Source organism: Scyliorhinus canicula, chromosome 2, assembly GCF_902713615.1.
Source record: "Scyliorhinus canicula chromosome 2, sScyCan1.1, whole genome shotgun sequence".
Taxonomy (NCBI): domain Eukaryota; kingdom Metazoa; phylum Chordata; class Chondrichthyes; order Carcharhiniformes; family Scyliorhinidae; genus Scyliorhinus; species Scyliorhinus canicula.
The window spans coordinates 164,987,292-165,003,883 of NC_052147.1; the positions used below are offsets into that span (position 1 = coordinate 164,987,292).

General features: G+C 45.2%; 1 protein-coding gene across 2 annotated transcripts in view; it reads left to right on the plus strand.

The window, feature by feature from the left end:
* LOC119961152 (parathyroid hormone 2 receptor-like) overlaps positions 1-16,592 on the plus strand; it is a 454,460-nt gene that overhangs the window by 70,784 nt on the left and 367,084 nt on the right. The window contains exon 2 of one of the 2 annotated variants that reach the window (XM_038788634.1): positions 12,809-12,972. The exons of the other annotated variant lie outside the window; for it this stretch is intronic. Within the exon in view, the coding sequence (XP_038644562.1) occupies positions 12,928-12,972 (45 nt within the window). The 5' untranslated portion in view covers positions 12,809-12,927. The remainder of the gene's footprint in view (positions 1-12,808; positions 12,973-16,592) is intronic. 2 annotated transcript variants of the gene reach the window in all.

A 16,592-nucleotide genomic window follows, 5' to 3' on the forward strand; every position in this document is an offset into this window, starting at 1 on the left:
GGTGTTTCCGCTATTGCCGTCAAGGGGGTTACAGGAAAGGGTGCTCTCGGGGACGTGGGTTGGTGAGGGTAGGATCGCCGCAATTTATCAGGTGATGTAGGAGGGGGAGGAGGACTCGGTGGAAGAGCTGAAAGTGAAGTGGGAGGAGGAGTTTGGGGAAGAGATTGAGGAGGGGATGTGGGCGGACGCCCTGTGGAGGGTTAATTCCTCCTCCTCTTGCGCACAGCTTAGTCTAATCCAACTAAAGGTGCTGCATAGGGCGCATATGACTGGGACCAGGCTGAGCCAGTTCTTTGGGGGATTGGACAGGTGTGGCAGGTGTTCGGGGAGGCCAGCGAATCACACCCACATGTTCTGGGCATGTCCGGCGTTGGAGGGTTTCTGGAAGGGGGTGGCGGGGACCTTGTCTAAGGTGGTTGGCTCCAGGGTGCAACCGGGCTGGGGGCTCGCTATTTTTGGGGTAGCATCGGAGCCGGGAGTGCAGGAGGCGAGAGCGGCCGGTATTCTGGCCTTTGCGTCCCTGGTAGCCCGGCGCAGGATTCTTTTACAGTGAGGGGTGCGAAGCCCCCGAGCCCGGAGGCCTGGATCAGTGACACAGCCGGGTTCATTAAACTGAAGAGGGTCAGGTTTGCCCTGAGGGGGTCGGTGCAAGGGTACTTTCGGCAGTGGCAGCCTTTTCTTGATTTCCTGGCGGAGTGTTAGAGGATGGTCAATATCAGCAGCAACCCGGGTGGGGGGGGGGGGGGGGGGGGGGGGGGGGCGGGGGGAAGGCTATGGGTTTGTTACGGTGGTTTGTTCTCATGGTTTTATGCTTGTTTCTTTTTCTTGTTGTTAATTTATTGTTTTTGTATTGGAGGGGAGGGGTTACTCTTTTTCTTTGTTGTGATAAAATTTGTTGTTGAAAAATTTGAATAAAAATTATTTTTAAAAAGAAAATAGCAAAACACTGCAGATGCTGGAAATTTGAAATAATAATAGAAAATGATGGATAAACTCAGCAGGCCTGACAGCATCGGTGGAGAGAAAAACAAGAGTTAACGTTGAATCCTGATGATTTGGTGAGAACTCATTTCGATTTTAAAAGTTAACTCTGCTTCTCTCTCCACAAATGCTGCCAGACCTGTTGAGTTTATCCAGCATTTTCTATTTTTATAATTTTAAGAAAGGTGTGTTTAGTCTGAAACCTTGGGCGCGATTCTCCGACCCCCACGCCGGGTGGGAGAATCGCGGGAGTGCCGGGCGATTCACGCCATGCCGCCCTGGCACCCGCACGCGATTCTCCCACCCACCCCCAAAACGGCGTGTTGCGTTTTGCGACAGGCCGCTCGGAGAATCGCCGCTCCGGTCGAGCAGCAATTCTCCGGCCCGGCTGGGCCGAACGGCTTCCTAATACGACCGGTTCACGTCGGCGCCAACCACACCTGGTCGCTGCCGGCGTGAACAGCGCGCGACCGCTGCATGTGGGCCTGTGGGGGGCAGAGGGAGGATTGAGAACCAGGGGGGTGCTCAGGAGGGGTCTGGCCCGTGATCGGTGCCCACCGATTGTAGGGCCGGCGTCTCTGAAAGATGCACTCTTTTCCCTCCGCCGCCCCGCAAGATCAATCCTCCATGTCTTGCAGGGCAGCGGAGGGGAGGATGGCAACCACGCATGTGCGGGTGATGTCATTTAGGCGCTGCCGGCCGCGTCATTCAGGCGGCACCACTTTGACGCGGGTGTCAAGGCCCGGCGCGTGAGATTGACGCGCCGCCGCTCCTAGCCCCCTGGGGCTGGGAGAATAGGGGGCGAGGAGCAGTTTTCACTCCGGCGTCGGTACTTTGTATCCCTTTGGGTGAATCGCGCTCCTTGAATATTTTCTCAATTTCAGAGAATGGTGGAAAGCACTTCCTTGGACACAATGTGCAACTTGCAGCATTTTCACAAAATTATACAGTTATTGCACAATACATTAGTGTGAGATCAGTTAGTAATAATTCAGTATTAAAACTTTTAATATGTGTAAATGAGAAATTCTTCTATTTCATGTGCAATTATTCTGATCTTCTAGAAAATAACACTTCAACTAGTCTATGACTGAAAAATTTGTCAAAGTAAGTGGATGGAGCAATCAATTCCAAATCTCCTCTAAAGATGTTCTGGACCAGTTATGAAAGATCATGCAAGAACATTTGAGGGAAAATTTGAGGAGAGAATTATCCCCATGTGCAGAAAGTTTTCAATTCCTTCTATGCCGCGAGGTCTTAATTTTCCAAAATTCCTTTATTTCTAGGAAGGTTCCATTAGATTGGAAAATAGCAAATGTAACTCAATTTGTTTTTAAAAAAGGAGACTGAAAAATTGGAGAAGAGCAATAGGCCATTCACCCTTCATGCCTGCTCTGCCATTTAATGTAATCATGGTTGATTCCCTATCTTAACGCCATACTAATAATCTTTATTGTTTTCCAAAAAGTGATCCTGCCCGTTGTGAACAAGATTCACGATGCAACGTCTCGCTAGATCGTTGGGTGAGCTGGGACAATCCTGGGAGCGGGGTCTCCCAGCTTTCAACGGCTATGCTGCTTTTCGGGTGCAGCGTGGCCATTGGATCGCATCCCATGTCTTTGTTGGCTCCAATTTGCAAGAACCATAGGTTTGTGCCATTTGGCTTAGATTCATCATTTAGGACATGGAAGAGGGAGGGATTGGCGAAGAATATGTTTCTGGAGGGTATGTTGGGCAGCCTAGAGGAACTGTTGTAGAAGTTCCAGCTCCCGAGAGAGAATGTATTTAGGTGCTCAATTTTTTATGCAAGGAACTGTCTTAATTTCCTTTGGCGTCATCGCCCTCATTATGGACAGGGTTCCGTTCATAGCTGAATTAGGGGAGGGTAAGTTTGCAGAGGTCTATGGGCAGTTGTTGGTGATGGGGCAAACATCATTGGATGAGGTAAAGAGGAAGTGGGAAGATGAACTGGGTTTGGTCTTTGAGGGGGATGTGTTGAGTGAGGTACTTCACAGTGTCAACTTCACATCCTCATGTGTGAGGTTAAGCCAGATCCAATTCCAGATGATGCACAGGGCGCGCCTGATTAGTGTGTGTATGAGTGTGTTTTTCTTGGGAGTGCAGGTTCGATGTGAGTGATGCTCTATGAGGCACATGTTTTGGTCTTGCCCCAAGTGTGTTAGTTTCTGGGTCTCCTTTTTTGATACAATGTCAGGGATTTGGGACGTTCAGGTAGAGCCGTGCCCGTTGGTTGACAGTTTTGGAGTTTCGGACTCGTCAGTGCTGCTGACGGGACAAAGGCAGATGTCTTAGCCTTCGCCTCGCTAACAACCCAGAGGTGAGTTCTGCTTGGGTGGAGGTCCCGGTGCCGCCTTAGGCTTTGACTTGATTGGGGGACCTGATGGAATATTTACACCTGGAGGAGATCAAGTATACAACAAAGGGGTTGGTGGAAGTGTTCTACTCTAGGTGGCAACCTTTCATCTCCTTTTTCTGGGAATTGGTTACCGTCAGCTGTTGGGGAAGGGGTGGTTGTTTTGTCTTTTTAGTTGGGTTAAGGTTTTGTTTTCTTTATGGGGTGTAAGGGCAGAGCGGGATTGGGTGGGTGCATTTGGCAATAAGATGGGGCTGGGTTTGGTTGCATTGTTATCGTGTGTTTTTTATAACAAAAATTTTGTTTGCATAAAAAAAATATATATTTAAAAACTTTAATTATAGCCAAATTTGAGCAGCACAGTAGCACAGTGGTTAACAATTGCTGCCAACGGCGCTGATGACCCGGGTTCGATCCCGGCCCTGGGTCACTGTCTGTGTGAAGTTTGCACATTCTCCCCGTGTCTGTATGGGTTTCACCCCCACAACCTAAAGATGTGCCCTCTACCTCCATTTATAGATTTCACTTTTTGATCACGAAATGGTCGGTGTCACTCTGCAGAACCAGGGGCCAAGGTGGGTGGTCAGTGCGGTGCGCAGCAAGATGGCTACTTTACAGGCCATGTCGGTCCATGCCTGGGCACTGCCCCAGTCCCGTGAGGTGGTCACCCCAGCCATTCGGCCCATTTCCCCATCACTCCCCCGGCCCGCTCAGGCAACCCCCACCCCTCCCCCAACTCCCTCCACAGCTTGCCCGGTCAGTGTCTGGCACAACAGCCCACAGTGGCGCCTCTGTGTGACCTACCTCCTCTCTCTCCCTCATCAGCCACAATGCCAGTTTCACGATTTTTAAAAGCACAAGTGAACCATGCCATCGTGAACTCGGCCCATCGGAGGTGGAGCATCGCGGAAGCCCCAGAGTGTCTCGGGTCGGGCCTTCTAATGATATGCAAATAGTGTTTACTGTACGTGCGTTCCGGACTGCACTGATGCCGCTGTCAAGGTGACAGAGAATTGCGATTTGGCATCAAATCGGCGCCCGCTGCGATTTTGACATTGGAACCGATTCTCCACCCAATCGTGTTTCACGATTTCAGCGTCAGCTAGCGCAGAATCCTGCCCAATACATTGAACGTTTTTCAGGTCAGCAAAGTAGAGGAGGAGGGAAGAGAAAGGCAATCCAAAGAAAATATCAAGAAGACCACCAGTAAATCTTTATTGTATTCATTGACTAATCAAAGTCTTTGACCCTGCAAATCATGAAGTTTTGTGAGTTGTGCTCCAAATATTTGGATATCTAAGAAACCTTGTCACAAACCTGCAATTGCTCCAGTAACTGTCTCCAGTGGAATATCTGAAACAGAATGCTTCAAGATTAGGACTGGAGTCAAGCAGAGTTGTATAGAAGTACCATACTTTCTACAATCTACCTGACAATAGCTATTCAACTCATCAAAGATCAATTGCCCTCTGGTGTCGGTATTAAATATAATCCAGGTGGAAAACTCGTTAACCTTGGTTGCCTCAGGGCAGCACGGTGGCCTAGTGGTTAGCACAACCGCCTCAAGGCGCTGAGGTCCCAGGTTCGATTCTGGGTCACTGTCCGTGTGGAGTTTGCACATTCTCCCCGTGTCTGCGTGGGTTTCGCCCCCACAACCCAAAAATGTGCAGAGTAGGTGGATTGGGCACGCTAAGTTGTCCCTTAATTGGAAAAAAATAATTGGGGAATCTAAATTTATTAAAAAAAACCTTGGTTGCCTCCATGCCAGAACTATACGGACCTCAACAGACACACGTTATGTATAATTTGCAGATGACTGCAGTGTTGTTATCCACTTTGCACCTGATTTGCAAGCCACTCTTCATCTCTTCAATTCTGCACGCAAGAAAGTCAACCTGTCCAAAATAAAACTTGCATAATAGAAATGAGGCACAGTGGCAGCAGAGAAGGAAAGAAAATGAATCAAATTTCTTATTGTAGTGCCGTCTATCTCTCCCAATCCTTTGTGCACCTTGCTTATCTTTCCTCATGCTACATCTTGTCATGCATCCCTCTGCCATGTTAGTTTAAACTCTTGGGGAACAACAATAGAAATCCAACCACAATGAATTTGATCCCAGCTGTTTGGGTGCAATCAGTTTGGTTTTTATGGATCTCATCTTCCCTAGAATAGGTCCCAATATCCCAATAATCTAAAGCTATCCCTCCTGAATGATCTCTCCAGCCATGCTTTCATCTGCTCGATCCTCCTATTTCTATATTCATCAGCGTGTGGCATTCGGGATTAATCTGGAGATTACCACCATTAAGATAAAATCAAATTACTGCGGATGCTGGAATCTGAAACAAAAACAGAAAATGCTGGACAAATTCAGGAGGTCTGACCGCATCTGTGGAGAGAGGAGGGAGCTGACATTTCAAGTCTGGATGATTTTTTGCCAAAGAGATCCTGCTTGCTGCTCTCTTTCCTAGCTCCCTAACACCTGCCAGTAAGGACCTCATCCCTCTTTCTCATGTCAGTGGTACCAATATGGACCAGCTCACTTCATGGTGAGCTGTTGGCCCAGCTCCTCTTGGGGCTGCTGTGGATATGCAGGTAGCAGCTCATGGGTAACTAAAACAGAAAATGCTAGAAATGCTCAGCAGGGATGGTAGCATCTGTGAAGCAAGAAATGGATGTAATATTTCAGGTCTGTGACCTTACATAAGAAGTGGGCAAAACTAAAGGTGTAATAGTTTCTAAAAGTTTGAAAAGAGGATGAGTGGGAAAATGAATAAAAGGGGATATCTGTTACAGAGTGGAGGGAAAAATAGATTAAATTACAAAAGGGTTTGATGATGCCAGGGCAAATAGAGTGATAATGGGATAAGTAAAGAAGCAGAAGTTGTCTGTGGAAGAAGACAAAACGGCACAATTAAGTCCACAAAAATGGTGTGGCCCAATTTATAGTCCTTGTTTCTTTCTCTGACTTTTGGGAAAAAACTACAAAATCAAAATTCACTCTTGTGTTGAATACATTGATTCAAAAAGTGTCTATTTTTAATCTACAAAGCTATTTTCCCAGAATGCTATCTCCAAAACATAACTTACAAAAATGTTGTTTGCATAATGGAAAATGTGAAATGCAGATAATACAGTGCAAGTAGAAAAAGGGACAAAGTGTTCTTTTTTTTCTTTACCACTGATGTATTTCTTTGACATTGATAATTTTCTGAATGACTAGACAGGTAGGTTGACTAACTTGTGAGCTCTTACTAATACACTAATTCCAGGTTAGTAAAATCAGCTTAGACTTATTGAGACTTCATTTTTTTCTTTTGATCCAGCAATTAACCAATTCTGACCTGGTTTGGTACCAATCAATATTTGCTCATTCTAAAATCACAACACAAACTTAGATGCTACCAAGAGTATCATAGAATTTACAGTGCAGAAGGAGGCCATTCGGCCCATCTTGTCTGCACCGGCACTTGGAAACAGCACCCGACTTAAACCCACGTCTCCATAGTATGCTCTATGACCAGGCAACATCCAAACATTTAGTACATATTAATTAAACACAACTTTTTTTTTTTGCATTCGTCCTTTCCACTGAATTGGATATTTTGGTAGTTTATAAACATTTCCAGAACGCATTTAATTGAAATTTGAAATAAGGTACAGCAGTCCTGAGACAGTTGGAACCAATTTTCCCATAGTAACAATAGTATAAATGGTTGATTGGTTCCCGAACCAAAGCTGGAATCACTCATGGTGCGCCCGGCAGTGTTCAATGTTCTTTCCCGATCAAGTTGCTGAGGTGACTGTTGATGCCTGCACGCCTTAGCACAAGTTCCTTGGTTAGTGTGGGATATAATGAAGCCATTTGATCACTGTCAGTATCCTGTTTAATCTTCAACTTCTAGGAGTCTGAGCGGTTACTAAATACAACATAAGCGTATTAATGCCTTAAAATCACGACAGTTATGCCAATAGTATTTACAAGGATAAAACACTAGTTTCCAACTGAATTAAGACGGTTCGACCTATCCAGTTCTACAAATGGGCACGCAGAATATCGCGTATGTACATGCTGGTGCAGCATTGTAAAGTTGAAACGGATGTTGTAAAGTTGAAATTGGGTGTCAATTTATAAATGTTGTAAGTGCTTTTATCGCAACTCGAATGTTGTAAAGTTGAGGTAAGGATAGGAAAGTTTTTTTTGAGTTAGGGAATCATGATCGACACAGGCTTGGAGGGCCGAGGATCTGATCCTGTGCTGTATTTTTCTTTGTTCTTTGTTCTTTATTCCTGCTTTCATCTTGATTAGCAACTAGATAACCAATTTTTGCATGATCTGCAAATGTATTCATCGTATTCCTCATATTCAAGTCCAAATCGTTGATAGTGGTGTCAGCCTTCAATCTTGTGAGGCACAGTTTGTCCTGTGGTTGTCTGTGTTAAGCATCACCTGATATTACTTAGGAGGCCCACTCTGGCATGGCAGTCGCTGCTGTATTGGCTGCAAATGAAAACAATGCGCTGAGAAGTTATTGATATATGTTGCAAAAACCCAGGACTGAGCATTGAGCCTTCTGGAAATACAATGGGAACAGTCATCCAGTCACAACACCATTCGACAATTCATATTTGCTTCTGCATTTGGGCCAATTTTGGATCCAACATGCTACTTTGCCTGGGATCCCAAGGGCTTTTACTTCTGTGACCAGTCTGTGATGTGGAAGCTATTTTTTAAAAAAACATTTTACTGAAGGCATTTTCAAACGTAAGTGATGTAGAATCTTGCTAAATAAAAACCTTGCGAAAATCCATATAGACTACACCAAATCTACTTACCTCATTGACCCTCCTTGTTTACCCCTGAAAAAGAATTCAATTATGTTAGTCAGACACAACTTTAAAAAATCTAATTCTTTGATTAATCCGTGTCTTCATCAATGAAGATTTATCCTTTTTCTCAGAATTGTTTTCAGTGGTTTCCCCACCACTGAGAATAAGTTGATTGCCCAATCTCGACTGGCTGACTTGGTCTTTCAGTTTCTCGCTTTTCCTTTGGGAAACTAGAAATGTATTCAATCGAGCAGAGAAGACAAAGAGGATATTTAACAGAGGGTTTTGAACATGGGAAGTGTTTTGATGGAGTCAATGGTGTGATTAATGTAGGAATTTCAGATATATTGCATTATAGGTATTTGGTGTAGTAAGGGTTAAAAGCCTGGGTTAGTGTGTGTATGATTGCTGCAGTAGCATTTAAAAAAATCCTGGTTTGCAAGACAGCTTGTCTTTTTTGGGAGCCAACGGTACAATTAAAGCATCTTAAAAGCTTGGACTAATGGATTTTTGTTTGGATGACGAGGGTTCCCTGGGGAGTAGATAGTTTGAGACATTGTGGGCGGGTTTCTCCAGTTGCCAACGGCGAAATCGCATTTGGCGATCTGCCAGAGAATCAACATTTCCGACAAAATCGAGAGCGGAGCCGCTTTCGCGATGCTCTGCTCCCTCCAAAGCGGCATACTCTAGGAGTATGTCATGCGGCATATTGACGGCCTCAGGACGTTGCCTGAGACCCCCCCCGATCGGCCGAGTTCTCGACGGTGTTGGTCGCATGTGCTATCATTTGTTGGGACCTCGGCGTGGTGGCTCCAGAGTCAGTCCAGCGCCGCCACAGTCGGGGGAGGGCCAATCCACGGGCAGGAGGAACTTTGGCAGGGGCTGGGGGCACTGTTGAGGGGTGGTCCGGGGGGTTGCACGTTGGCCGAAAGGGGGCGCACTATTTTGCAGGCCGGGTCCATGAGCAGCCGGCACATGTTGCAATTATCCGGGCCGTATCGGCAGCTAGAGCAGTGTGCTCTACGCTGCCTGCCTGCTAACTCCCCACCAAACGGAGGATTGTGGACGTTCTGTGCTGAATTTTCAGTAGTAAAACACCACTGTACCCACGCTGGCATCAGGACATAGCCTGAAAATTGAAGAATCCAGCCCTGTGTGTCAGCTCAATAAGCTGATGTAACTATTGGGATGAACTAGATCCCCTCTCACTCTTCTAAACTCCAATGAATATAATCCAATCCCACTTAGTCGCTCCTCATTTTACAGTCCCGCCATCCCAGGAATCAGCCTGGTAAACCTTCCCTGCCCTCCCTCCATAGCAGGAACATCCTTCCTCAGGTAAGGGCATCAAAACTGCACACAATACTCCAGGTGTGGCCTCACCAATGCCCTATACAATTGCAGTAAAACATCCAAAGATGTGCGGGTTAGGTGAATTGATCACGCTAAATTGCCCAGCAGTGTTTAATATTCAGGTGGGGTTATGGGGGTAGGGTGGAGACATGGGCTTAGGTAGGGAGCTCTTTCAGGGGCCAGTGTAGACTCAATGGGCTGAATGGCCTCCTTCTGTACTGTAAATTCTATGATGTACGACTATGAAGTTCCTATACTAAAAATCCTCTCACTATGTAGGCCAACACACCTTCTTTTTTTATAAATATTTTAATTCTCTTTTGTCACATTTTCATTAAAATTTACACCCACCAGCAAACAATCAACGGTAACAAATACAATGTCAATCCCCTGGCCAACGATTCCTCCCTCCCACCAACCTCCAAACAACCCTCAACATTGTAAATACAAACATCAAAGAAAAGGATTCAGGAATTCACCACCCACCCATACATAGTCACCAACAACATACACAGTCCACTCCCCCCAACTCCAACCCCCACCCCTACCACCCCAACCCCCTCCCCTAATGTTCAATGTCATCTAATTCTTGAAAGTGCATAATAGACAAAGCCAATGAATTGTAGAACCATTCCATCCTTCCCCTCAACTCAAACTTCACCTTCTAGAGCGTTAAAAACTCCAACAGATCCCCCCATCACACCAGGGCACAGGGTGTGGAAACTGACTTCCACCCCAACAGGATCCGCCTTTGGGCGATCAGCGAAGCGAAGGCTAAAACATCTGCCTCTGCATCCGCATCCAACCCCGGCCGATCCGATACCCCGAATATGGCCTCCAGAGGACCCGACTCAAGCCTCACATGTATTACCTTCGAAATACACCTCCCACCAATATCCCTCCAGCTTTGGACAGGACCAAAACATATGAACGTGGTTTGCGGGACCCCCCGCAATGCACATAAACATCCTCTACCTGCTCAAAGAGTCGGCTCATCCTCACCTTTGTGATGTTCGCCCTATACATCACCTACAGCTGTATCAGCCCCAACCTCGCACACAAAATTGAGGCATTTACCCTCCAGAGCACCTCACACCACAACACCCCCTCCATGCCCTCTCCCAACTCTTCCTTCCACTTTGCCATAATCCTCTCCAGCGGTGCTACCTTCCCCAACTGCATCCTCCCAATCACATCTTTTATATCCTGCTCTGCTATTGCCCCCTCCCATTCACCTTCTTTACTACCTGCTGTACCTACATGCTTACTTTCAACGACTGATGCATGAGGACACCAAGGTCTTGCTGAGTTTCCACCTCTCTCAATTTACACGTAGACAAATAATAATCTGCCTTCCTATATTTGCTACCAAAGCAGGTAGCCTCACATGTACCCACATTATACTGCATCTGCAAAAGGCGGCACAGTAGCACAATGGTTAGAACTGTTGCTTCATAAAGCCAAGGTCCCAGGTTCGATTCTTGCTTGGGTCACTGTGCGGAGTCTGCACATTCTCCCTGTGTCCGTATGGGTTTCCGCTGGGTGCTCTGGTTTCCTCCCGCAGCCCAAAGATGTGCAGGTGAAGTGGATTGACCATGCTAAATTCCCTTAATGTCCAAAAAGGTTAGGTGGGTTTACTGGGTTATGGCAATAGGGCGGATGTGTGAGCTTCGGTAGGGTCCCCTTTCCAAGGGCAGGCACAGACTCGATGGGCCGAATGGCCTCCTTCTGCACTTTAAATTCTATGAAATCTATGAAATCTAGGTAAGGTGGGGTTATGGGGATAGGGTGGAGGTGTAGGAATAAGTCGAGTGCTCTTTCCAAGGGCTGGTGCAGACTTTTGTTTTAATTTAGAGTACCCAATTATTTTTGTTTCCAATTAAGGGGCAATTTATCGTGGCCAATCAACCTAATCTGCACATCTTTGGGTTGTGGGGGTGAAACCCACGCAGACACGGAGAGAATGTGCAAACTCCATATGGACAGTGACCCAGGGCCGGAATTCAAACCCGGGTCCTCAGCGCCGCAGTCCCAGTGCTAACCACTGCACCACCGTGCTGCCCTGGCCGGTGCAGACTCGATAGGCCGAATCATAGAATGTAAATTCTATGATTCTAAGATTCTGGACAAGTGCAGGACAATTAAGGAAAGCCAGGAAAGGCATTAAAGGGATCTCATGTTTGAGTAACTTGCTGGAGTTTTTTGTGAATATGACGGAGAAGGTTGATGAGAGCAACACTGTTGATGTGATGTTTGTGGATTTTAAAAAGGTGCCAGACAACAGACATGTGAGCAATGTTCTAGCTCATAGAATAAAAGGGAAAGTAGACACTTGGATAAGCAACAAGAGCAGAGGCTATTAGAAAAATTCAGCAAGTGTGTTAGCATCTGTAAGGTGCTCTTCGTTGGAACTGATGAGACTATGGAAACAGAGCAGAGGAATGGTTTTAATTTTAAGTTGCTCCAGCAATATGACTGTGGCGAGATTTATTCAATTGTCGAACTGACACTGTAAACTCCTTTGGTATGAAAACTGTAGTGAACACAATGAGAGATAATTTAATATGATATTTGAATGCATATAAAAGATTTTTGGATGTTTTCCTTGGTGATAAAATGTTTTTGACAACATACATAGAACCAAAGCTGAGCTAGCTTTGTTAATGATGTTACCTGCTGGTATTAATGCAACTCCCTGATGCTGTAAATCAGTAAATCTGCCAAGTCAATGGCCTAATAATGTCATCAGGACTGCTGGCTTAATTTAAAATATATTCAGAAAGCTATGATGGAATGGACAGGAAAAAGTCAAACAAATGTGATTTATTTATAGTACCTTGTAATAATGTTTGAATCTTTAAAAAAAAGTTACCAGGATGTTGAAATTTAGTTCCATGTGCACTGCAATAAACCAGTTTAGTACAGTCAGGTTGTCAGATGAGCGGATGCATAATCTCATCTCCACCTGCAGAAATGTAATCCAATTACAGTCGCTCATAACATCCTTAGGTTTCACTTTCCCCACTGTTATTGCCTGTTGCTGTTTACTGCAGTTGAGAAAGAACATACATATTACTGCTCATTGATACAATATTTTGCATATTTTCTATGCTTGGAGAATTATGTCATATCAAGAAGAAATTAAAGAATATCTATATCATCTTAGTTACTGAAAAAAATTAATTTTAAAGCTACAATGGACAAAAGCTTTACTCTCTCTGAAGTCATGACTGGCCATGATTCACATCAAAGGAATTTCTACCTTTCAGAAAACCACAGCAATCCTGTAATTTCTAAAGATGTGTTAATGCCTCCTGTGAGTGCAGAAATTAAATTCCACGGAAATGCCCACAGGGCCCTCTATATTCCTGAGGCAAAACCCTGACCAATGGAGATGATTCGTCTGCAAGGCCAAAGGACCCTGAAACCTCTGGTAAGTGTGTAAATGGATGAAATATTAACCATTTCAAGAATCCAGGCTAGGAATATACATTGTTTGTTGAAACCAGGGGGAGGAAGTGGAAGTCATGCCACATGATCTGCCCTCCACACAAGCTGCTAGAACCTGTAATATTGCCTTGTGAAGCTAAAAGAAACAGTCTGCCATCTTCCATCAACAAAATAGCTGCAGAACCCTAGAGCTCTGTTGCCTAGCCCTCATGGATGTTGTTTTTATGAGAACTTCAGAATTTCTGAAGCAGTGTTTACCACAAAACAAATGCATCTCTATGAGCTTCTCACATCGTGTAAGTCAGAACTACTGGAAAAGTAAATTTCCCACATCAGCCCATAACCTCTCTGAAGGAATACATCATTGGACTTTGATTCTGGACTCATGTGAAACAATAATTCTTATTTTGTCTGTGATCTTTGCCTGTCCCTCTTTCTTTGTGTTTTCCCGCTTTCGGTGTGTGAATGTAGCGGGGTTATGTAGCAACACCCCCCTCCCTGCGTTTTGAGTGTGGGTAAAATAAATTAATGCTCTGATTTGACCTGAGTTTGCTATGAAGTTAGAGGATTGGATTACTCCAAAACTGAGAGGTGGAGAAAATAGGCCACCACTTATAAATGGGGAAATCAAAAACACCTATATGTTTACAGAGGAGAGAAATCAGGACTATTTTAAATTAACCCCCTGCCTCCTGTCAATAAGAATGGTAATAAAAATGTTGAAATTATGGAAGGGCTTGAAGACATGGACATGAAGAGAGGGAAACAAGAATCAAAGTTTTGTTGCTGTATTTTGCTACAGGACTGATTTTTAGAAATAATTTTCATATTTCTAAATGCCCCCAACTATTTAATACGTATTTTGAAAGTACTATTTATTTCACTACCCTACCCTCACCCCCATCTCCCTCCAATCCATTGCCTCACCCCATCCTCCGGTTAATTTCTAATTTATACAATCAACAGGCCGATAGAAGTGTTCAACGGCAATAGTTTGCATTTATATAACACCTTCAGTGGAGGAAAACATTACAGAACATTAATCATTGTAAAAGGACATCATTTTATGGGTATATTAGGAGATATGACAAAAAGTTTGGTTGAAGAGGCAGGTTTTAAAGGAGGATATTCCAGAAGGTGGAGTGGTTTGACAAGGGAGAGTCTGGCCTCCAGACAACTCAATGCACAGCTGAAAATGGTGGTACAAAGGGAGTGGACAGATGAAGCAGGCTGGGATCAGTAGATTATAGATTATTGGGGATTGCAGGGCTGGAGCAGGTTACAGTTACGGATAGGGGCAAGGCCATCCAGAAATGTGAACATGTGAATAAGAACTATTTTTTTAAAATATTTTTATTGGAGATTTGCAATTTTGCAACATAAGACCATAAGACACAGGAGCAGAATTAGGCCACTCGGCCCATTGAATCTGCTCTGCCATTCAATCATGGCTGATATTCCTCATCCCCTTCTCCCCATAACACCTGATCCCCTTATTAATCAAGAACCTATCTTTCTGTCTCACAGACACTCAGTGATTTGGCCTCCACAGCCTTCTGCAGCAAAGAGTTCCACAGATTCACCACCGTCTGGCTGAAGAAATTCCTCCCCATCTCTGTTTTAAAGGTTCGCCCCTTTATCTGAGACTGTGTCCTCAGGTTCTCGCTTTTCCTACAAGTGGAATCATCCTCTCCACGTCCACTCTATCCAGGTCTTGCAGTATCCTATAAGTTTCAATGAGATCCACCCTCATCCTTCTAAACTCCAACGAATACAGACCCAGAGTCCTCAACTGTTCCTCATACAACAAGCTCTTCATTCCAGGGATCATTCTTGAGAACCTTCTCTGGACTCTTTCCAAGGCCAGCACATCCTTCTTTAGATATGGCGCTCAAACCTCTCAGAATACTCCAAATGGGGTCTGACCAGAGCCTTATATAGTATCAGAAGTATATCCCTGCTCTTGTATTCTAGCCCTCTCGACATGAATGCTAACATTGCAAATTCAAAGAGCCTTCCTATCTGCCGACTGAACATGCACGTTAACCTTGAACAAGGACTCCCAAGTCCGTTTGTGCTTCTGATTTCCTCAGTCCATATTACTTACAGCAGATGAAACACAAAACCAACATAATGCAGCACATGGTTAGTATTGCTGCCTCACAGCACATGGGACCTGGGTTCAATTCTGGCCTCGGGTGACTGTCTGTGTAGGGTTTGCACATTCTTCCTGTGTCTGCATTGGTTTCCTCCGGGTGCTCTCATTTCCTCCCACAATCCAAAGATGCGCAGGTTAGGTGGATTGGCCATGATAAATTGCCCCTTTGTGTCCAAAGGTTAGGTGGGGTTGTGAGGATTGGGCCTGGATGGGGTCCTCTCAATGGGCCGAATGGCCTCCTTCTGCATGATAGGGATTCTATGAACACAATTTGCAACTAACCGTACCCACCCCATCCACCAAGAGATGAAAGAAAACCAAAAACAAACAAAACAAATCCCAAACCACATCTTCCCCAGCAACTGACGGTGGCTAATTCCTTGAAGTAGGTAATGAATGGCTGCCAACTCATCAACCAATTGCTGAACGCTGTACTTGGCTTTCTCCAGGTACAAAAATTCCATTAGGTCACCCAATCATACCGAGGCGCTGGGTGGAGTAGAGGACCTCCACCCCAACAGAACTCACCTCAGGGCAATCAATGAGGCAAAGGCAGGGACATCTGCCTTCACCCCCGTTTGCACTCCCGGTGAGTCCGACACCCCAAAAATGGCCACCAAATGACAAGGCTCCAGATCGATATTCAGAATCGCTGAGATGGTGCTGAGGAAGGAGACCCAAAAGCTTACCAGTTTGGGACAAGACCAGAACATGTGTGTGTGATTGGTCAGCCCCCACGGAACACCACACGCACACTCAATGCTATGACTAAGGGCTCAATTGCTAACGCAAATAGGAAGGGGGACATCAGACACCCCAAACTAGTCCCCTTGTACAAGTGAAAGTTCCCCAAACTCAAGGAATTGATGAAAACACTAGCTAAGGGAGCCCTATACAATAACAATACTCATGAAATCAATTTTGACCCTAGACCTAACTGCTCCAGAACTGCGAATAAGTACCTCCACTCCACCCTATCAAATGCCTTCTCAGCATCTAAAGACACAATCACCTGCAGCTAGGGCCCCTCAGACAGGGAAAGTAACATTCAACAACCTCCGAATATTGGCTGACAATTGCCGGCCTTAACAAAGCCTGTCTGATCCCCCACAATCACCTGAGGGAGACAGGCCCTAGCCTTACCGCCAACACCTTGGGCAATATCTTGGCATCCACATTTAACAACAAGATCGGCCGGTATGACCCACACTCCATTGGGTACTTATGTTTCAACAGATAGGAAATAGAAGTCTAGGAGTGTAGCAGGCAGGGATCCCCGGGACAAAGAGTCATTAAACATACCTACCAGCAATGGGACCAACTGATCAGCAAACGTCTTATAGAATTTCACTGAAATCCCATCAGTCTCATAGCTTTACCTGTTTGCATCCACCCAATACCCCAAATCTCCTCAGGGCCTAACGGGGCCTCTAACTCTTCCAGTC